The sequence below is a fragment of the Sceloporus undulatus genome, chromosome 2, assembly GCF_019175285.1.
Source record: "Sceloporus undulatus isolate JIND9_A2432 ecotype Alabama chromosome 2, SceUnd_v1.1, whole genome shotgun sequence".
NCBI classification, from domain to species: domain Eukaryota; kingdom Metazoa; phylum Chordata; class Lepidosauria; order Squamata; family Phrynosomatidae; genus Sceloporus; species Sceloporus undulatus.
The window spans coordinates 169,206,044-169,228,976 of NC_056523.1; the positions used below are offsets into that span (position 1 = coordinate 169,206,044).

The 22,933-nt window shown below is 42.4% G+C and overlaps 1 protein-coding gene across 1 annotated transcript in view; it reads right to left on the reverse strand.

The window, feature by feature from the left end:
- Nucleotides 1–595: 595 nt before the first annotated feature.
- Nucleotides 596–22,933, reverse strand: part of LOC121921041 (myosin light polypeptide 6-like) — a 27,182-nt gene continuing 4,844 nt past the window's right edge. The window contains exons 2-7 of the mRNA XM_042448504.1: nt 18,378–18,405; nt 13,501–13,644; nt 6,935–7,108; nt 4,381–4,458; nt 1,511–1,553; nt 596–896 (exon numbers count right to left, since the gene is read on the reverse strand). Coding sequence (XP_042304438.1) covers nt 1,525–1,553; nt 4,381–4,458; nt 6,935–7,108; nt 13,501–13,644; nt 18,378–18,405 — 453 coding nt within the window. The 3' untranslated portion in view covers nt 596–896; nt 1,511–1,524. The remainder of the gene's footprint in view (nt 897–1,510; nt 1,554–4,380; nt 4,459–6,934; nt 7,109–13,500; nt 13,645–18,377; nt 18,406–22,933) is intronic.

A 22,933-nucleotide genomic window follows, 5' to 3' on the forward strand; every position in this document is an offset into this window, starting at 1 on the left:
GGAATAGATTGAGATGCAGCAGATGGGATGTCAAATAAATGATATTTGTTTCATCAAGATAATGTAGACAGAACATATTGTAAAGAACAAAAATAACTTTCTGGTGGTGCATTGCATATTTTAGTGCAAATATTAAGACACAAATAGTGTTCAATTCAGCAAATATTGCAAAATGTTATGCCAGGGGTCCACTTAAAAAGAGTCATGACATGTAGCTCTTAATAAAATGCTATAGTATATAAAAAGCCACATGTTAAATTGCTACTTTTCTCTCAAATGGCTGTCTCCCTGATGCAACTATCCAGGTTAGAATAGATAAAAGGCATCTATGGAGTCAGCATGCATATAATGAAAAGCCACATTATTTTATTTCCAGGGGACAGTGAACGTCTTGTTGATTTGATTTAAAGCACTGAACCACATATGCATGAAAATTAACAAATCCCCTCCTTTCCAAAGATTTAAGAACTGTCTGGCTTTCTTTCAGTTTCCCAGCATCAGATAAGGTCTCCTTACACTGCTTCACCCCAGCACAAGGAAGGCAGGTGACAAACAAAGAAACCAGAAACATCTGAAAATCAAATATTTTATTGTCTAGGAGGGAATGAAATTATTTGTGTTTATAGAGTCCAGTGACTGAAGAATGTAGGTTTCAGGTTGAGGCTGTGTGTGTAAAACATTTCACTGGTGCCCCCTTCTGCTTCAATGGGTGATCACTCACTGATGTTCCCACGTAATATAAATAAAATGACTTTGCAGCCAATGTGGGGGTGGGGAAAGGGATTGGTGGCAGGTTGTGTTTATACAAAGGCAGAAACAAAAGGAATACCGACAGCACAGGAGAGCAACGGACTGAGGAAACCCGTTTGAAGGGTTCAGCACCATTTTAAGCGACTCTGTGGAGAAAAAGATGAAAATGTACTTCTCATGTTCACAAAGACCAAAAGTTGGTAGGTGTTGTTAAAAGGGAACATGCAGTAGCACTAGAGGTACAAAGAAGTGATTTAAACCCCTGCGTAATCTCATTTGGCTTCATTGGTTGTGCGATGCCAGTCTTGGCAAACACTGGCACTAGCAAATAGTAGTAGTAGTGCACCGATTATTGTCTTTAATAATTAAGGATGGAATCTATAACCAGAAGATGATGAATTTCTACCAACTGAACAGGCACTTTGCATTTTAAGGGTTTTGTGCTCCCTAACTGCTAGTTACACAGTTTGGCTTCAATTTACCCTTTCCCCCTCACACACCATCCCAAAACTAATATATAAGATTTTCTTTTTACATCTCCTTTCTGCCTACTCATGTGTGTATTTTGCTTAAGGCAAGACACAGTACTAGATAAGAGCTGGCCTTATATTTTCATGATGGAGGTCAGCAAATCTCAACAGACAGCTGAAGACCCAGTACTGGAACGCTTGCAGAGAAGGAAATGTTATTTGTTGGGGGAAAGAAAGCAGCCACACATCAGTCCAGAAAAACTAGCTATACTTAAAAATGCAGCACCTACTTGTTGACATCAGCTCAGCTTGCCATGATGTGTTTAACAAAGGCTGCAGGAGAGAAGGAAAATCATTGTTAAGACATTAAAACCAACCATCCATTTTGATTCAGCAGGCTCTTTTCAATAAGGTGTTTTTAAATAGTAGTTATCTTTCCCAACATTATTTCTCTCCATACTGATGTCCAGTTAGAACCTCGCCGATGAACTATACAGATGTCTAGTTACAGCTATAACCACAGACCATTTTATTTGTATTCATTAACAACTAGTCTATATGAACCAGGCTTGACTGAGTGAGGTAGCTGCCTCAAGCTTTCTATGGCTGGTTGAGATGAGGCAAAAAATGGCTGGTCATCGTCGTCGTCATCATCATCACCATCTCCTCCTCCTCATCTTCCTTCTTCTTCCAGTCATCCCTCCACATTTGTGGCTTTGACTTCTGTCTGTGGGTCTCATTATTCACAGATTTGATTAATATGTTCTCTGTAGGAATCTCTAGGTCAATCAGTGTGACTCTGCGGTCACCGTTCACCAGAAGCTGGAAGACCTAGCAATTCCTCAGGAGAACACTTCTCTAGACACTTGTAGGTCCTCTGTGCCTAGGGTTGCCATATCCCGGTTTTACCCGGGATAATCCCAGGTTTGGGGCTCTGGAATTGTCCCTGCCCGGTTTCAGCAGTTTGTCCCGGGCCCAAGGGGCCTGGGCATTCCCCCGCCTCCGCCGCACTTGCCTCAGGCCCACAGCTCTTTCTCCTCTGGGCTTGGCAAGGAGAAGCTGCCTGCGGTGCCTCCAACTGCCCACAAGGAGGAGGAGCCCAGGTAAGCCTGGGCAGGGCTGTGGGGACTGGAGTCGGGGAGGTTGGGGCCGTCATTTGCTGCGCGTTTGGTGCGGCAGTGGTGGCGGGGGAGAGAGGCCTGTGTAGGCCTCTCTCCTTTGGTGGGGGGACTCCCCTCCCTTCCTCGGCTCCAGTCCCAGGATGAAGCCGAAGGGGAGTAGTCGAGCGGAGCCCACTGAGCTCCGCTTGACTACTACCCTGGCCCAATTCAGGAAGGACCTAAAAACCTTCCTGTTCCAACAGGCATTCCCCGACTAAAAATCCTGTGGGCCTCCCTCCTCTTCCGTGGCCAAGAGGTTGGGCTAAGGGGCTTTTAATCCCGTTGGTTTTTGTTGATAGTTTTTTTTTTTGTCTGTATGGTCTGCCTGTAGTTGTATTTTTATATTGTTATGGCACCATTGTTTTTAACCTTGTTGTAAGCCGCCCTGATCTTGGGAAGGGCGGGATATAAATAAAAAATTTATTATTATTATTTATTTATTATTAAGGAAACCTTGCCATGGCGAGGTTTCCCTCCCCTCCTCGGCTCCAGTCCCAGGACGAAGCCGAGGGGGAGAAGGAAACCTTGCCTCTTCCCCTCTTCCTCCTCCTCCTCCTCTTCCTCTTCTTCTTCCCCTCTTCCTCCTCCTCCTCCTCTTCTTCCTCTTCTTCTTCCTATCTTCTTTTTCCTATTCTTCTTTCTCCTACTCCTTCACTTTTCTTCTCTCCCCTTCCTCCTCCTCTGTTGCTTTTGTTGTTGTTGTGTGCCTTCAGCTCCTTTTCAACTTATAGTGACCCTAGATTCAGATGGTTGTAGCATTCTTAAAATATTCCCCTTTTTGTGTGTCAAATGCATCTGAGGAAGTAGACTTTAGTGTAGGAAAGCTCATGCTGCCAACTTCTTTCTTTCAGTTAGTCTCAAACATGCTACAAGATTTCTCTGTGTACTGATTTCTACAGACAAATCTAGCTGTATCTTTGAATTCTGTCACAAAACTACAGTTCCAATGAGCTAGGGCAGTTCATTCAGTCTCAAACTGGATTATTTCTGCAGTCTGTTTTGGACCTAAACCGCACTATGGCCCAAAACACACTGCAGAAATAATCCAAAGATATAGCCATGTTAGTCTATAGAATCAAGTTACCTCGGCAAATTTCTTCAGGGGGGGTTGACTTTACCTTCCCCTGAAAGGCTGAGAGAGTGTGACTTGCTGCCCAAAGTCACCCAGTGGGTTTCCATGGCCAGGCTGGGATTTGAACCCTGGTCTCCCATTGTCCTAGGCCACTATACCATGTTGGACCCTCCACTGCATTTAAAGGTACAGTACTCAGTTGTTTTTTATTCTTGTGTACCTTCAACTTGTTTTCCATCATTTGGTGACCCTAAAGGAAACCTATCCTGGGGTTAGCTTGGCAAGGTTTGTTCAGAGGAGGTTTGTGATGGCTTTCTGCTAAGGAGGCTGTGAGAGCGTGATTTGCTTGAGGTCACCCAATAGGCAGGGAATCGATTCCTAGTCTCCAGAGTCCTAGTCCAACACACAACGCTACATACCAAACTTCTATCCAGGAAGAATGTCAAAATGTCCTCCATTTTGATCATGCCTAAGAAACATGCATTTATATTAACATTTTTTAAAAATCATCAATGTTTTTCGCGTGTCCTCCATTTTTTAAAAATGCCCCCTACATTTGAAAATGTTGTCCTACATTTGTCCCAGTTTGGAGGTCCTGGCTTATGGCAACCCTATCTGTGCCCCTAACCCTAACAAATGTGGAGGGCCCACATTATTATTATTATTATTATTATTATTATTATTATTATTATTATTATTATTATTGGAAGCAAGAGAGGGGTGTTTCTGGGATTATTATTTTTTTACTCAGATGCCAAAATAATTTGATTGGCCTTGGGTACTATGCCCAGGTGGTTGATGCTGGATTCCATGTCAGTTGGGTAGTGAATGCATTCCAGTTTTAATCCAGATTTTAAAGATAGTATCCAAGGTGCTGACCCAAGGAGACCACACACCTGCTGATGAACAGGCAGTTCAAGCCTCTCACCTTCATAATTAATGCAACCATTGGCATCTTCATGCCCAGCCAACAGGGTGTCCACTTCCTCCTCTGTCATTTTTTCACCTAAAAAGGTTTAAAAGGAGGAACAGCATGTGAAACCAGGTCAAGGTTCTTGACATTCCATTGATTTACCTCATATCTATACTGCCTTTCCCCCAAAATGGATTCAAGGCAGCACATGACATAAAAAGAAATACAAATAAACACACGTAGATAACCATTATGATTAAAATAGCATTGTCTGTCCTGAGGAAGACGGCAAAAAAATGAAGAATTGGAAGATTTAGAAGAAGGCAAAAAGACAAGATTGAAAACAAAACAAGAAAGTGAAGAAATAAATGAGATAGAAATGAAATGCATTTTGTTATGTAATAGAGTACATAAGGAGATGATATATTAAACTGTAAAAATTGATCTAAAAACTTAACTAATACAGATGATTGATGCAGAAAAAAGCACCAAATTATAAACATTGCTTTGAAGCACAAAATTACTAAGAAAAGCCCTTATTTTTCCTTTTTTAAAATTGTTCCCAAAATCTTGCTGGGGAAAACGTTTATTTTGTTAAACACTGTTATTGTCCTTCATCCTTTCCAGCTTGAAATGTCCAGTGCAGCATGCCTTTTTTGGGGACTGAGGGACCTCAGCCTTGGAAGTTCATCCATCCCTTTCCAGAAGAGAAGACTAATTTTAAGGCTTTTCACACAGACTCCTTTTAAAGAGAAGCGTAAAGGCTACCTGCATATACTGTACTGTACTGAGTAGTTCCATATGTATATTGTCATGACCTAACTCCCAAAAGAAATGTATATGAAGTCATACTTTTGATTCTGCAGGTGACAGTTTGCTATAAACAGCATCTAAAATTAAACGTGGATTTGAAATTCTTCCTGATAGATAGCTCTGGTATTTGTTATGTTTTTATGAGTGTGCTGGACATGCATTTATTGTTTCGTTAAGAGGGTTTCATGTGGATTAAGGAGAGCAGGGTTCAAATCCCTGCTCCTTTGTGAAGATCAAAAGATGAGATTGGGTCTTAATTTCTTAATTTGCTGTCAAGATCAGGGATGGAAATCATGTGGGCCTGTCCAGAGGTTTTGAACTGAAATTCCCAGCACACCCAGCCAATATAACCAATGTTGAGAAATACTGGAGAACCACACAGTTCCTACTCCTAGAATAGAAATGAAATCCTTCCATCTTGTTGGCTCTACATTTTTGTCTAAGTGTAAGTTGTACAGTCAGTCTCTCCAGAAGGAGAGATGTGAAGGCCTGGAAAAACCCCAGAAGAATTTGGAACCCCATTTCCCCCCATCTATTTCCTGAAGCCCTTTTTGTCCTCCCCCCCATGAAAAAATTGAAGAAAGGAAGAAATTTTATTATGAAACATTTCATTTTAGCCTGATGGATAAAATCTTTAGGTGTTCATATAGTCTCCAAATCATTTCTAAAAAATATGTACACTATCAGATTATTCTAATTTCTGTGCACTGAATGAGGAGGACAAGGAAGTCCTAGGTTACAAAACTGAACTCTCCAATGCAAGAGCAAGACGCATTTCTTTCTTTAGGGGGCACTGAAGGAATCTCTGGTATATGTTTGGAAACACTCACACTAAATCAAGAAATGGGAATGGGCGCTTTATATCTGTTTGATACTGTGGAGAGTAATGTAAATAATTTTCTTTGTTACTAATGTTGAGAGTTTCTTCTGTTGTTTTAAAATTGTTGTTGGTTTGTTTTTTTTGTTTTTTTGCTTGCTCTGCATAGCAAAACCAAAGAGGTTCCATACAGTTCAGGAGATTGTTACTCCATTTGTTACAAAAATAAAAAAAGGAAAGGAAAAGAAAAGAAAAGAAAGAAGAAAGAAGTAAATTCCATTTGTAATAACTGTTTGAATACACTGTGTTTTAATATACCAATTGTGATATTTTTATGCCAGATCAAATTGTGTATAGTCATATTTCATCTTCCTAAAATAAAAGTGCTAATGTTTCACTTTTCATTTTTCTGAAATTTTTTATTTTTTTCAGGAAAAAAATGGGGGGAAAGCTTTTCCCCCCATGACTTCAAAATTTCTGGAAATTTTACAGCTCTATCCAGAAGTGCAAACCTCTGCAGAACCAGAGTACACTACAAATAACCTCTGTAAGAAATCCATCCTCCCTGTAGCCAAGCTTTTTCCCCTTACTCCAGTTCATTAATGAGGAAGGGATATTGCTCTATGGATACTAGAATGTGCTCAGTGTTAACATTAAAGGAAGAAAAAAAACGAAAAGCACCTAATCCCTTCTAGTTTACTTACAAATGAACACAAAATTTAAATTATGTCACAGTATAACACACTCTATTAGCTGTTTTTGCGGCTGCCAAATTTGGATCAGCTAAAGAGGACAATCTGGGCAATGGGTGTGTGTTGTGAGAAAGGGATCCTTTGAGCTTCTGGGCTGTAGCTGTGTTTCGCCATAATAACTGCATTCCAAAAGCTGCTCCTAATGCCAGGCAGTCCTCTCTTTTCACTTGGCAAGGCTGGTACTTACCAAGAGTGGCAAGGACATGGCGCAGCTCTGCCCCCATGACAGTACCATTCCCCTCTTTATCAAAGACCCTCAGCCCCTCCACGTAATCTTCATAGGTGCCTTGATCTTTATTCTTGTCAATGGTCTGTAGCATGGGCAGGAACTCTTCAAACTCCACCCGTTTTGAATTCAGCTCTAATTATGGAGAGGGAAAAACAGTGTCAGAACAGGGAAACCAGTTCCAAGTTTTTTCCTTCACAGATTTCACATACCATTTCTCATGCCACACTCAGAGACCTCCAAAACCTGTGTCAACTGACAGACTATTCTCTGCACTTAACTGAACTGTTTTCATCCTGGAGAGAAGTGACCAGTGGGGTCCCACAGGGCTCTGTCCTGGGCCCAGTGCTATTCAACATCTTTATCAATGACCTGGATGACAGAATTGGGAGCATACTTACCAAATTTGCAGATGACACCAAATTAGGAGGAATAGCTAATACTTCAAAGGACAGGATCAACATTCAAAATGATCTGAATAGACTAGAAAACTGGGCCAAAGCTAACAAAATGAAATTCAACACGGAGAAATGTAAGGTATTGCACTTAGGGCAGAAAAATGAAACACACAGATATAGGATGGGGGACACCTGGCTGAATGAAACTACGTGTGAAAGGGATCTAGGAGTCCAAGTAGACCACAAATTGAACATGAGTCAACAGTGTGATGCAGCAGCTAACAAGGCCAATGCAATTTTAGGCTGCATCAATAAAAGTATAGTGTCTAGATCAAGAGAAGTAATAGTGCCACTATATTCTGCTCTGGTCAGGCCCCACCTGGAATAATCCTGTGTCCAGTTCTGGGCTCCACAGTTCAAAAAGGACATTGAGAAACTGGAGCATGTCCAAAGGAGGGCGACTAAAATGGTGAAGGGTCTGGAAACCATGTCCTATGAGGAACAACTTAGGGAGCTGGGGATGTTTGGCCTGGAGAAGAGAAGGTTAAGAGGTGATATGATATTTGAAGGGATGTCATGTTGAGGAGGGAGCAAGCTTGTTTTCTGTTGCTCCAGAGAACAGGCCCTGGAGAAATGGATGCAAGCTACAGGAAAAGATTCCACCTCAACATTAGGAGGAACTTCCTGACAGTAAGGGCTGTTCGACAGTGGAACACAGTCCTTTGGAGTGTAGTGGAATCTCCTTCTTTGGAGGTCTTTAAACAGAGGCTGGATGGCCATCTGTCAGGGATGCTTTGATTTGGATTTACTGCACGGCAGGGGGTTGGACAGGATGGCCCTTGTGGTCTCTTCCAACCCTACGATTCTATGATACTATGACTTGAACTGGATTCAGAATGTTGCATTCTGAAGACTGAGAGATGTTGGCTTCCAGGAAAATAGGCAATCACAACAACAACCAACACACATTTGGAGAAGACAGGCAAGACTTCTTCACGTACATGGTTTAAAGGTGCTTTTGCTCCAGCTGGTCTTGTATTATGTAAATATAAAATTTATGCTGGGTAAAAAGGATATTCATTTTATAAATGTTCTTGTTGCAGTTAACTACAAACAGTGGCACCACTAGAGTTGGCATCATCTGGTGCAGTAACTCATGGTGTCACCTCCCCGGCCTCCTCCCATGCCACACTTTACAGAAGCCTTAGTAAATCTTTTGTACTAATGTTACTCATAAATTGTAATTCCTGTATATAGCTGATGGTAATGGCAATAGTTGTGACATAAGGAACTAGCAAAATTAAAATTATATCTTTAAATTACAAATAAAAAGGAAAGAAAGGGGTAATCAGGCTGCTTCGGAATAGCGAGGGCAGGGGAGAAGAGGGGACATTGACACCATGCACCTGCCAGTATTGCAACTGCCCCAGATGAGGCGGAGGAGGCGTGTGGTCGTAGTGGGGGACTCCTTGCTGAGGGGTACAGAAGCAGTGATATGTAGGCCTGACAAGATGTCTCGAGAGGTGTGTTGTCTTCCAGGTGCAAAGATCCGTGATGTGACAGAGAGGCTGACAAGACTGGTCAAGCCTTCTGACCAATACCCCTTCCTTTTGGTCCACGTGGGAACTAATGATACTGCAAGACACAGCATTCAGAACATCAAAAGGGATTACGAGGCGCTTGGTAGGAAGCTGAAAGGAATGGATGTACAGGTTGTCATCTCGTCTCTTCTGCCAGTTGAAGGGCATCGTCCAGGAAGGGAGAGGAAAATCGCAGATGTGAACAACTGGCTTCGCAGATGGTGGCGCCGAGAAGGATTTGGATTCTTCGATCATGGGCTGCGGTTCCATGAGGAGGGACTTCTTGCAACGGATGGGTTGCATCTCACGCCAGTTGGAAGAAATGTTTTTGCCAACAGTCTCAAGAACTTGATCAGGAGAGCTTTAAACTGAGTTCCTTGGGGAAGGAAGACAATATTAAGGAAGGCGAAAGGGATGGCGAAAATAGTCAAACTGACATAGAGGAGACAAGGCAAACAGTGCAAGGACCGAACAGTGGGAGGCAAAAAAACTTGCACAGGCAGCAAGTAAAAGGGAACCATGGTCTGCGATGTCTCTACACTAATGCACAGAGCATGGGAAATAAGCAAGATGAACTCGAACTCCTAGTACAACAAAGCAAATATGATATAATAGGCATCACTGAAACCTGGTGGGATGAGTCTCATGATTGGAATGTGGAAATAGAGGGGTATAACCTTTTTAAGAGAAATAGGCCAAACAGGAAAGGAGGAGGAATAGCACTATATGTCAGAGATATTTACACCAGTGAAGAGATCCAGGACATCAATCATGGAAGCCAGGTGGAGAGCATCTGGATAAGAATCAAAGGGGAGAGAAACAACAAGGATGTTACGGTGGGAGTCTACTACAGACCCCCAAGTCAGGCTGAGGAATTGGATGATATCTTTCTAGAACAGATGACCACACACTCAGAAAAGAGAGATGTAGTAGTGATGGGCGACTTCAACTATCCTGATATTTGCTGGAAGTCAAACTCAGCAAAATCCTCAAGGTCTAGCAAATTCCTCACTTGCCTGGAAGACAATTTCATGGTCCAAAAGGTGGAAGAGGCAACAAGGGGGTCAGCTATTTTAGATCTGATCCTAACCAACAAGGATGACTTGGTTAATGGGGTGCAAGTGGTGGGATCATTAGGTGGAAGTGACCATGTTCTCCTGGAGTTTGTCATACAATGCAAAGGAGAAGCCAGGCATAGTCAGACACGCATCCTAGACTTTAGGAGAGCGGATTTCAGTAAACTTAAGAGAAGTATTGAGAGCGATTCCATGGTCAGAAATACTAAAAGATAAAGGAGTTCAGGACGGATGGGACTTTCTCAAAAGAGAGATACTGAAGGCACAATTTCAAACAGTTCCAGTGAGAAAGAAAAATGGGAGGTGTCTCAAGAAACCAGGATGGGTGACTAAGGACCTTTCAACGGAGCTAAGTTTGAAACGGAACATGTATAAGAAATGGAAAAAGGGGGAAATCACAAAAAAGGAATTCAAAGAAATAGCAGGCATGTGTAGGGGTAAAGTCAGAAAAGCTAAAGCGCAGAATGAACTCAGGCTTGCTAGAGAGGTTAAGAACAACAAAAAGGGCTTTTTTGGATATGTCCGCAGCAAAAGGAAGAAGAAGGAAACAGTAGGGCCACTTCGTGGAGAAGATGGCAAAATGCTAACAGAAGACAGAGAAAAGGTAGAATTACTCAACACCTTCTTTGCCTCAGTCTTCTCAGAAAAGGCAAAGGGTGCTCAACCTGAGGATAATGGAGCAGAGGACAGAATAGGGGAATTTCAGTACAGAATAAGTAAAGAGATAGTAGAGGAACACCTTATTAATCTAAATGAATTTAAGTCTCCGGGACCAGATGAACTCCATCCAAGGGTATTAAAAGAACTGGCAAATGTAATATCGGAGCCATTGGCAATAATCTTTGAAAACTCCTGGAAAACAGGAGAGATCCCAGCAGACTGGCGGAGGGCAAACGTTGTCCCCATCTTCAAAAAGGGGAAAAAAGAGGATCCCAACAATTATCGTCCAGTTAGTCTGACATCAGTACTAGGAAAGATTCTGGAGCAGATCATTAAACAGAGAGTCTGTGAACATCTAGAAGGCAATGCCATAATCACAAAAAGTCAACATGGGTTTCAGAGAAACAAGTCATGCCAGACAAACCTGATCTCTTTCTTTGATAAAATTACCAGCTTGGTAGATGAAGGGAATGCTGTGGATATAGTATATCTTGATTTCAGTAAGGCCTTTGACAAAGTTCCCCATGACATTCTTGCAAACAAGCTTGTAAAATGTGGGCTAGACAAAGGAACTGTTAAATGGATCTGTAATTGGTTGACCGGCCGAACCCAAAGGGTGCTCAACAATGGCTCCTTTTCATCCTGGAGAGAAGTGACCAGTGGGGTCCCACAGGGCTCTGTCCTGGGCCCAGTGCTATTCAACATCTTTATCAATGACCTGGATGACAGAATTGGGAGCATACTTATCAAATTTGCAGATGACACCAAATTAGGGGGAATAGCTAATACCCCAGAGGACAGGATCAAGATTCAAAATGACCTGAATAGACTAGAAAGCTGGGTCAAAGCTAACAAAATGAAATTCAACACGGAGAAATGTAAGGTATTGCACTTAGGGCGGAAAAATAAAATGCACAGATATAGGATGGGTGACACCTGGCTGAATGAAACTACGTGTGAAAGGGATCTAGGAGTCCAAGTAGACCACAAGTTGAACATGAGTGAACAGTGTGATGCGGCAGCTAAAAAGGCCAATGCTATTTTAGGCTGCATCAATAGAAGTATAGTGTCTAGATCAAGAGAAGTAATAGTGCCACTGTATTCTGCTCTGGTCAGGCCCCACCTAGAATATTGTGTCCAGTTCTGGGCGCCACAATTCAGAAAGGACATTGAGAAACTGGAGCGTGTCCAAAGGAGGGCGACAAAAATGGTGAAAGGTCTGGAAACCATGCCCTATGAGGAACGACTTAGGGAGCTGGGGATGTTTAGCCTGGAGAAAAGAAGGTTAAGAGGTGATATGATTGCCCTGTTTAAATATTTGAAGGGATGTCATATTGAAGAGGGAGCAAGCTTGTTTTCTGCTGCTCCAGAGAACAGGACCCGGAACAATGGATGCAAGCTACAGGAAAAGAGATTCCCCCTCAACATTAGGAGGAACTTCCTGACAGTAAGGGCTGTTTGACAGTGGAACAAACTCCCTCGGAGGGTGATAGAGTCTCCTTCCTTGGAGGTCTTTAAACAGAGGCTGGATGGCCATCTGTCAGGGATGCTTTGATTTGGATTTCCTGCATGGCAGGGGGTTGGACTGGATGGCCCTAGTGGTCTCTTCCAACTCTATGATTCTATGATTCTATAACACCACCCCTTTCCCTTCCAGCCTCTCAACTGCCCATGGCCACCATGTCTGTTCAGTCCTCATTGGATTGGGTCCAGGATTTCCTCTTCTTCAAGCCTTTTCTACCTATTTTATTTTTAAATTATTTTTTGTACCACTGAGCCTGCTAAGTCCTATTAGCACTCACTGGTAATTGGAACTCATTAGTGAACATCACAAATAGAAGGAATTAGAGGCCTGAATCTTTCTGGTGGTTCTAACTAGAGTAGACCTATTGAAACAAAATTTCAATGATGAGTTGGCCCTTATGAAACTCTAACCCAGTGGTCCCCTAACTGTGCTCTTTAAGGGATTTTGGACTTCAGCTCCCAGAATACCAGACTATTGGCCAACATGGCTGAGGCTTCTGGGAGCTCAAGTCCAAAATTTGGGGACCACTGATCTGACTGATTCAATGGGTCTCCTCTAGTTGAAGATACACATAGGCTTCAGGCCATAAAGTTCAAGAACAATTTAAGCCCCACTTGGGAAAATACACTTCAGGAAATGTGTATTATCTGCCATGCACAGCTTCCTTTTTCTGTTTCCTGTTCCTTACCTCTGTAATTTTTCACCACTGTAGTATTTTGAAATCCAAACAATTTAAAAACATAAATTCTAGAAGCATGCCAGATTATGTGAATAAATGTAGCACGATTTGTTCTCTGTGCATCACTGAAGTTGTTTGCATACAGAGCGTAGTGTGCAGTCAAATGAAGCTATAGTCAACTGAAGCTTCGTGGTGATAGCCTTGTGCTTTCTATAAATTCTGGCAAATACAGGTTGATTGACATTAATGGAACTAGACTGGCTCAAGTCAAATGTGGCTGCACCAGTCTAGTTGAAGGACTCCTGTCTCTGTGGCTTAATCTGCACAGGTTTAGTTTATTTCAGTACTTTCAAAAGCATGGCTTGCTGTTTTGTGTAGATCAAGTTGCTTTTTAACGGCACAAGAGCAATCCAATCATTTGTTATTATTACTACTGTCCCAGTGACCCTCTGAGCGCACATGTATTAATTCCAATGCTGCTTTGTATTCCAAACTAGAATTTCCTGCTGTAAATGCCTTCAATTTCAGACCCAGTAGTGCCCTCCAGTGATCCTAGTGGAAACTGTATCTGCATGTCTGATGATGACCATCAGACGACCAACCACTCACCATCAGCCTTGGGGTGTCCCAGGACTTTCATGATCTCAGCATTGGTGGGGTTCTGGCCCAGGGCTCTCATCACATCTCCACATTGGCTCAGCTGGATTTTGCCATCGCCGACCCGATCAAAGAGCCCAAAGGCCTCCTTGTAATCTAGGGAGATCAGATTGAACTTTTAATGTAGTTCTTGTGCTATGAGGTCTTGGAACTAGAGAGAGACTCTGAGGGGGCCAAAAGGTTTTCTGGGGATAAAGTGTTGAGCTTGTCTTTGCCAGCTGTCAACAAGATGATTCACATAATCCCAAGAAACTGGACACCGCCATCTGCAAGGTCTGTTTAACCTGCCGGGCTTCTAACACTCATCACAGTCAGTATGAAGGGCAGGAGGGAGGGAGAGAGCTTCCTATCAAAGGGCAATTCCTGTCTGGGTCAGTCCTAAGGAGAAAACGATGGCATTTTTGAAGGGTCTGACTATTGTTGCTCTAAATGGAAGAGAGATCTCAGTCACCCTTCAAAAGAGGCACCATCTTGCTCTTTGAATGGTTTCAGCTGTGCCATAATTAATTTATTTTTATAATTAGATGGTCCCTCTAATCTCATAGTAACCCTGGATGATATACAGGCTTTGCTACTCAGAGAGGTGCATCTCTCACATTAGATGCTCGTTCCTTCAGCTTGCTTCAGAAGGTTTCAATTATATATGTATATTTAATTTCTAGATCATCTTTCTGCATAAAAGGTGACCAAAGTGGATAACAATAAAATTAAAAATTGAAAACAAAACATAATTAAATTGTATCAGAAAACTAAAAGCAGAACAAGAAAAAATATAGCCAGCACTCAACCAGATAGACACTTTTTATATTTCTGCCAGAAATATAATAATGGCAATTAATAATAATGGAATGAGTTTACAGATTGTCTCTTTTACTGTCATTTTATTTATCTGAAATATTTATGTCTTTCCTCTTATTTGTAGCCTATACAATAAAATAGTTGATATAGTTGGATAATTAGTTGAGATGGATGGGCTATCTCAGGACATGTCTGCATTACTAATGTAATGTAACTGTAAACCTGTTTTAATATCTTTTAACTCTCATTGCTCTCAGCCAAGAAACCTGAGTAAACCCTAGTCTGCTTTAAGGCTTCTCTGCCAGAAAAGCAATTAATAGATATAACAAGTTTTTTCAAAATAATTATATGTAGAGATCATTAACAGGTTACAGTAAATCCAGTTTCAAATCTATTTAAATCTGTGGTGAGGAGGTATTTTAAGAGAAAATTCTAAGCAATTCTAGGAAACTATGGTATTTAGACTATTTTAGATTATAATACAGAGTATACTTGCAGGGTGAAGCCTTTTGCTGGGCAGCTACTGCCTTCTGTGAACTCTTTATGATTGAGAATTGAGATTCCAGAGTTGTAGATTTGTTAAATCTATTATAGCAAATACAAAAAGAGTACTATTATACCTTAAATACTAACATAACTAATTCTCCAGTACTCTTTTTTTCCTACATCATATAAGTTTGGTTTTTAAGCCCCTCTCCATACAGTTTTGTGGTTATTGTCCAGAAGCTCTGTCTGAGCTCTTGCATAAAAATTAAAGCTCTTTCTCATAGCTAATTTGCATTTAGGTCCTGGAAGCAGAATGAAAAATACTAACATATCACAAATGTACAGAAAGACATCCAGTTAAATTAATAAAAATGGCACTGGCACTTTTCCTTTCAAGACACTTATAACAACTTGAAAAGGAGAAGCCCAAATAAGATCAGAACGTGCCATGTTTTGTGGTAAGAGCTATGGTTCATATGCCCTCCCCCTTCCATACTTGGATACCATGCCCATAAAGAGTTGTATTCATGGTTCAACTACTGCAATGGCTCCAGGCTAGGGATGCCAGATGGAAAGGTGGAGAACGCTCCTGCACCTTCCTTAAGGTTTGTGTAGAAGAAGGAATTTCAGCAGGCGTTACTTGTCACACCTCTTGTTATTGTTGTTGATGTTCTCGTTGTTGTGTGCCTTCAAGTTGTTTCCAACTTATGGTAATCCAATCATGGGGTTTTCTTGGCAAGTTTCTTTAGAGTGGGTTTGCCAGTGTCATTCTTTGAGACTGAGAGTGTGTGACTACCTCTTCTATACAGCCATTAAAGGAGAGAAGCCCTCTCCAGATTTTAGTCTGGCAACACTCCTCCAGGCCCTTCACTGGTTGACAAGTATAGTGCTGAAAGGGAAAAACACAGCTTGCTTCTCGTTCTTCCCCAGTAAACGAATAAAAATGCCTGGGACCAGGGTGTTATTCTCACTTGGAAGTTGTAGGGCTGTAAATGTGTTCACATGTGAAGATTTCTCTGCTACCATCCACTGTATCTTTTCATTCATTCATTTAATTTATTTGCCACCATCCTTAGAACAGCTCTCATGTGTGCCCAAAGTAGGGGAGCTGTTTTTGGAACTGATTCCCAAATACCTTAATCTAACCCTGCCCATATTTTTCATTTTCATTATCTGTAGTCAAGTCCAACTACAAATGGAGAAGTTGTCTTGGGCAACATTGGCTCCCAAATTCGCACACAACTTTACCTGTTAATGTCAATTCACACTTGTTTCACTTTCTTGTAGAGCTATTTCCCCAAAATAGACAAATCTGGTAACTGGCAGTTGAACAAAACACTGTTTTACATTGTGACTAGCTGTGTTTTGTTTGTAGTGGTTGACTTCAAAGAGCCAGATGCAAAGAATGAGAGAAGTGACCTGTAGTCCAAGGCATGTCCCAAATAAAACCTATCTATCTTCATGGTGCCGCAAGGGTTGTTTTTGCTTCAGTGGACTAAAAACAAGACTAATTCCTTGTGCATATTTTGTTACTGAACATCACCTTTCTCTCTTCCTCTTAGGCTGCATCTACACTGCAAATCCAATGCACTTTGACACTGCTTTAACTGCCATGTCTCCATCCTAGGGAATCCTGAGATGTGTAAGTTTGTTGGGGCACCAGTGCTCTCTGACAGAAAAGGTTAAATATCTCACTAAACTACAAATTGTAGAATTCTGTAGTATTGAGCCATGGCAGTTAAACAGTGTCAAACTGCATTAATTCTGCAGTGTAGATGCAGCCTCAGTTTGCCCCCCTTCCCCAGTATGGCTTTTCTCTCCAGAGCTATGACAGGTACAAAAACCTGACCTCCTCTGCATCATATTTTCCCAGACAAATGTCTCCCATCCCAACCATGCTTCCTTTTTTCAATAATAGCAATACCAGCTTCATTTATATACCGCTTCATACCACCGAAGCAGTCTCTAAGCGGTTTACAACCGTAAGCCAATAGCAGTCAATAAAATGGAATAGTTGGACGTACAGAAATATGTAGAGTAGTGACATCTCATCATGCTTTCTGTAGTATTAGACATTATAGGGGGCAGCAGCGTGGAGTAGTGGTTTGAGTGTTGGGGTATGGCTCCAGAGACCAGGGTTCGAATTAATGCTGAGTCAAGAAACCCACAGGATGACCGTGGGCAAGTCACACTCTCTCCACCTCAGAGCTGGCAATGACAACCTACTCTGAAGAAACTTGCCAAGAAAATCATGTGATAGCTTCACTTTAGGGTTTCCATAAGCCAAAAACAACTTGAAGGCACACAACAAGATATGATGGGGAACGAGAGGAAGAGGTGATATGGGGCTACTGCTGGTGACAGCAGCTCCAATAAAATCTATTTCTGAACTTAGAGACCAAGAATTTGTGGAACATAAAAACAAAACTGACAAACAGTTGCTTTGATATCAAGTGAATGTTACCCTCCAGGTTATGCTGAATTTCACTCGCTTGCATGCCAATTTGTGGGAATGTGCATATATGCACAGGTATACACAGATGCTTCCAGATGGAGGGCTCCTGAAACCCTGAGATTTGTAGTTTGGTGAGGTATTCAGCCTGGTCTGTTAGAGAGCTCTGGTGCCTCACTGAACTACAATTTCCAGGATTCTGTAGGCTAGAGTCATGGCAGTTAAAGTGGTGTTATACTGCTTCATTTCTGCAACGTAGATACACCCCTAGCAATCCAAACACACTGAAGAGATATTCTGCCTTTTCCTTTTTAACAGATTTTTGGGAAAGAAAAAAGCTAGAAATTGTGGGAAAATATGTTTCCAAACTGAAAGATGATGATAGCAGGACATCTTGTAAAATTATGTTGTTATGGCAGGATTACATGATAAGAAGCATTCCTTGTGGCTCAGGAATGATAGAAGCAGCCTGACACATGCCATTCATCAAAGAGTGGTAATATCTGAAAAGAGGTAGCATGGTGTAGTGGTTTGAGTGTTAGACTGGAATTCTAGAAGACCAGGGTTCAAATCCCTGCTCAGCCATAGAAACCCACTGAGCGATCATGGGTAAGTCATACTCTCTCTTAACCTTGGAGGAAAGCAATGGAGTTTATCACACAGGAGGAATTTCTCTTAATTTTGAATGAAAAGAAAGTGGGGCCAGAACGCATTCACGTGAATTCGCTAGTTCTGTGAATTTACGTAAATGTGAATTGCGTTTGAACTGGCTTCCCATTGCCTGAAAATAGCATGCCATTGCCCGAATTTGCATGTCATAGCCTATCATGCAATAACATGAAGCCCCATGATTGCGCTCGGACTGACTTCACATTGCCCAAAATTGTGTATGGCAGTCTATCACGCAATAACATGAAACTCCATGATTGTGTTCAGATTGCCATTGGATTATACTTCCAATTTCCCTTGTCTGGTAAATTCCAATGACAAAACTCCTGTGAAGAAATCTTGCCAAGAAAGCCTTGTGGTAGGGTTGCCATAGGTCAGAGTCAACCTGAAGGCACATAATAGTAACAGGTAATAACTGACTTACCCTCCAACTGCTCCTTAGTAAATTCAATCTGGAAGGAAAACAGAAAAGTAATTGAAGATCATGCCAATCATAGGGAACAGATGACATTTCTCTAAGCTAGAGAGGCAGAGTTAGTCATGGTACTGGTTAAGACCAAGTTGTTGCTGAAAAGCTAATTTTATGTTCTAAGAACAAACTGTAAATGTCTTCTGGCACAGATGAATGAGTACAATAGATGTTAAGCCTCCAGAAGACAAGCCAAAGGTTGAATGGGAAGTATATTTTGTTAGGCTTGACATTTGTCCATTTAAACTTAACAACATTTATGTGAAGGATGCATAACTTGTGTCTCTCATTAAGAGTCACACTGGAAACTTTTGTCATTGCACGTTTCAAAATATACTTAGCTGTTAATCAGAGCTAGGAACTGCTCTGCCTTAAAAAAATCTTAGGATATTAATTGGCTTCCACAGGTCAAATGAAATATAGTGTAGGTCTATAAGGAATCTACTAAATTATATTAACCCAGAAACATCACCACCATCACCACTACTACCACCATTACCTGTTTACAATTCTAACCTCTTTATAAATTAATGACTATTGATTTAAATCTTTCTTCTATCTCTCACTCCAAACAGCCTTGTGTGGGTCATCCACATAGAACTAGCATATCTCCCCAAGGCTGCAAAGTGTATCTATGACCATTTTGAAGTCTGTATCCATTCTATGGTTGGCTCTGATGGCTCTTGCCTAGGATGGAGATTCTGAAGTGTAATGCAAAAGGCCAGCTGTGTCCAAAATACACTACTTTGGGTCTCTTAACTACAGTATTATCTAGTTCTTGTAACACAGTTTGGGACAGTGGGGACAAAATTACCATTAAGTTGGTGCTTAGTATGCATTCCCCTTTGTGATTGCTGCTCCAGAATGCTTACTATTCTTCTAAAAGCTCTGACTCCCCTTTCAGTGCCATCACTACAAACACTAGAGAAAGTGGAAAACAAGGGTTGTGGCAGGGTGTGGTGTATGTGTTTAAGAATCTAGTTTAGCACTTTTGCCTCAGAAGTGGTAAAAAGGGCTGGGCCTTTTAAATCCAACTGGGCTAGCATGCCATATACCACAGCCAACATTTCATAGATGAGAACTGGAGCATGTGTGGCCAAGCAACATCAGTGTGTGGTCAACATGGCAAAAATGACCAGTGTGGAAGAACACACAAGCTAGCACAAGATGCAGCTGTTGGCTTTTTCCTGAGCCTGTGGGGAAGGATAAATTTTTCCTCTATTTCCCTGTGCTGAGCTAACTGAGTACAAACTACTTTTGCATTTTGAACTCAGTTTGCAGCAACTGAAGTAAGTATTAGCAGGGGGAGAACTGAGATATCAGCCTCAACACATCAATCCCAAGTTGAAATATCAGCTATGGGTTGAAACCTGAATCTGTGTGGAAAGATTATTATCTTTGGCCAAAGAGGTCCCCTCCCAGAGCAGATCCAGCCTTGCCACCTGTCTCAAGAGCAAATAAGAATAACTTTATTAGTATGAATCAAGACTTTATAGCAGTGATTCCCAAGACAGTACATCAGCTCTGGGGGCAGTTGAAAGATCTAGGGGGGGGGGGGGGGGAAAAGGGGGGGGGGGGGGGGGGCTTCAGTTAAAGTATTGGTGCACAAGAAAGACAAGGGGAAGCAACAGCCTTTAGGGCCATGGTGGCTTAAAACCACCTCCTGCTCACGTGCATTCACTCTCTTACAAGTTGTGGCAGGAAACTCTTGTGAGGGTTGGGTGCAAGGCATCATTTCTGTTGCTTTCAGTAGCACTGTTTTGGAGCAAGGAGATAAAGCATGTGGCAGTGGGGATGAAGCAGAAGGCAAAAAGGAGCTTTAAAATTTGAGACCCTGCTTAAGCTTTATGTGCTCCTGCCTTTCTGTGCTTTCTTTCTTTCATCCGACAGGCTGAGAGAAGAGCTAAGAGAAGAGGTCTCCAATCCAAAGCATGTAACCTCTGTAAACCCACTATACACACATGTTGTACCCTGCTTTACCCCAACGAAGAAGGACTGAGAGTCCTTCCTTGCTGGGGAGAAATGTCTCCTTTTCCACTTGGTCACCTTGGGAGCAGCGATCGAGTAGATGGTTGAGCAGTGACCAAGAAGCTTCTTGCTCGCATTGGCCTTTGTGACAAAGCCAAAATGGGTGAGAGGTTTCTTGGTCACTGCTCAGTTAGCTGCATGGTTGCTGCTCTGACGGTGACCAGCTACAAAGGGAGTAGCAACCAAGCAGCCAGTCGTGCAGCAACTGAGAAGCCTCTCGTCTATGTTGGCCTTTACCGCAAGGCTTCTTGGTCCCTGCTCAGCCATTTTCTCGTTTGCTGCTCCCAAAGTGACCAAGTGCAGAGGGAGCAGCAAACATTGATTAGACTTAATATCAGGAAAAAGACATTGGGGGATGCTATGGTGGTTGCCCAAGAGGAAAGGGGGTGGCAGTCTGAAAAAGTTTGGGGACCACTGCATTATAAGCTCATATAGTGACAATACAGAAGGCTGTAAACCCATGTGCACAAAATAAGAGTCCCCATGATCTCAACAGGGAAAGTATCAGTCTAGAATTAGTTTTTGACAATTGGCAACAGGGTATTCATTTCAAGTTCACTTTACCAGCATTTGTTTGTCCTGAAGACAAAGGGGAAAGAGAGAGGTGAACAGAAACTGGAACATTTTAAAAGCAGCTGACAAAGTGGGACAACAGAGAATTCATTGGGACTGTCACTGCCAAACCTGGGCAGTCAGTGGGTATGGCATGCTCCCTCCCTCCCAACAATACATTGATCTGAATAAAACTATTTTTCTCAGATTACTGTATTAGTGCCATGACAAAATTACCACAACATGTTCTGGGTTTTTTTGTGTTGCAGTATGTATTGGTTGAGAAACTGTTGCGAAGCATTTTGGCTAGTCAGTACTATTACTTTATTACTGTATATTTGGAGCATGAACCACAATATTTTTGTTTGCTTTGTGTTCTACTAGGGGTAGTAGAGAGAGCCAGCATGGATGGCGTAATGCTTTGAGTATAGGATTAGGACTCTGGTGATCAGGCTTCAATTCCCTGTTTGGCCATGGAAACCCATTGGGTGACCTTGGGTTCAGTGAGTCACATGCTCTCAGCCCCAGAAAACCTTGTGATAGGATTATCTTAGGGTCACTATAATCCAGAAATGACTTGAAGGTACATAACAACAACAACATTGCACCCTGTCACTTACAGGAATCAATAAAGTGAATCATGAATTAGTAAGAAAACTCATCCCTGGCATTGTTAAGAGTTCCAGATAGTTCCAGACATACTGGGCCACCTTACTGTTAGGGCTGTGCAGCATATTTGTCTGTGAAGAAAGGGAAGCAAAGTGTTCTTTAATTTATTATTGCTTTATTTTTACTCTATAGGGTGGGGCCTTCTTTCTCACCTGCTGAATAATGTGGAATACCTGTGTCTAGTTCTGGGCACCTCAATTCAAGAAAGATGTTGACAAGCTGGAGCATTTCCAGAGGAGGGCAACCAAAATGGTGAAAGGTCTAGAACCCATGCCCTATGAGGAGCAGTTTAAGGAGCTGGGGATGTTTAGCCTGATGAAAAGAAGGTTAAGAGGGGACATGATAGTCACGTTTAAATATTTGAAGGGATGTCATATCAAAGAGGGAACAGGCTTGTTTTCCACGGCTCCAAAGACTAGGGAGTTTATCAGACATGAGTTTTTGGCCATTTTTCCTGCCTATCGCGCAATGTTAGTGTCACCAACATTGCGCAATAACGTGAAAGCGCGATGTTCTTCCAGACGCCATTCATTTCTATGGGAGCCCGTTGTGCAATGCTCCCATAGTTTAAGTGTCATTCCTCCCCTTTTTGGGCATTGCGGGCAAAAGTGGAAGCCAGGCCATGGTCTCCCGTTATCTTGCAAAATGTGTTGCGAAATGGTTTGGTGTGGTAGGCAGCAGCGCAACGCAACGCTAAAGTTACTGATTGCAAAGTTCCCATGATGCTGGGCTGCTTTTTGACCCCATTCCCTTCTGGTGGCCTTTCTTTCAGGACAGCCCCCGGGGAGGGGGGTGATGGCTCTGTCTTGCATGAACACCTAGGAGGCTTCCAATGTAAGGAATCCCCAGGGGTCATCCATTCCAGCCCCATTCCTCTTTCCAGCATGGACACCTAGGAGGCTGCAAATGAAAGGGGCCCCTAGGGGTCATCCATCCCAGCCCCATTCCTCTGTCCTGCATGGACACATAGGAGGCTGTAAATGAAAGGGGCCCCTAGGGGTCATCCACCCCTGCCCCATTCCTCTGTCCTGCATGCACACCCGGGGGGCTGCACATGCAAGGGGTCCCTAGGGGTCATCCATCCCAGCCCCATTCCTCTGTCCTGCATGGACACCTAGTAGGCTGTAAATGAAAGGGGCCCCTAGGGGTCATCCATCCGAGCCCCATTCCTCTGTCCTGCATGGACACCGAGGAGGCTGCAAATGAAAGGGGCCCCTAGGGGTCATCCATCCCAGCCCCATTCCTCTGTCCTGCATGGACAC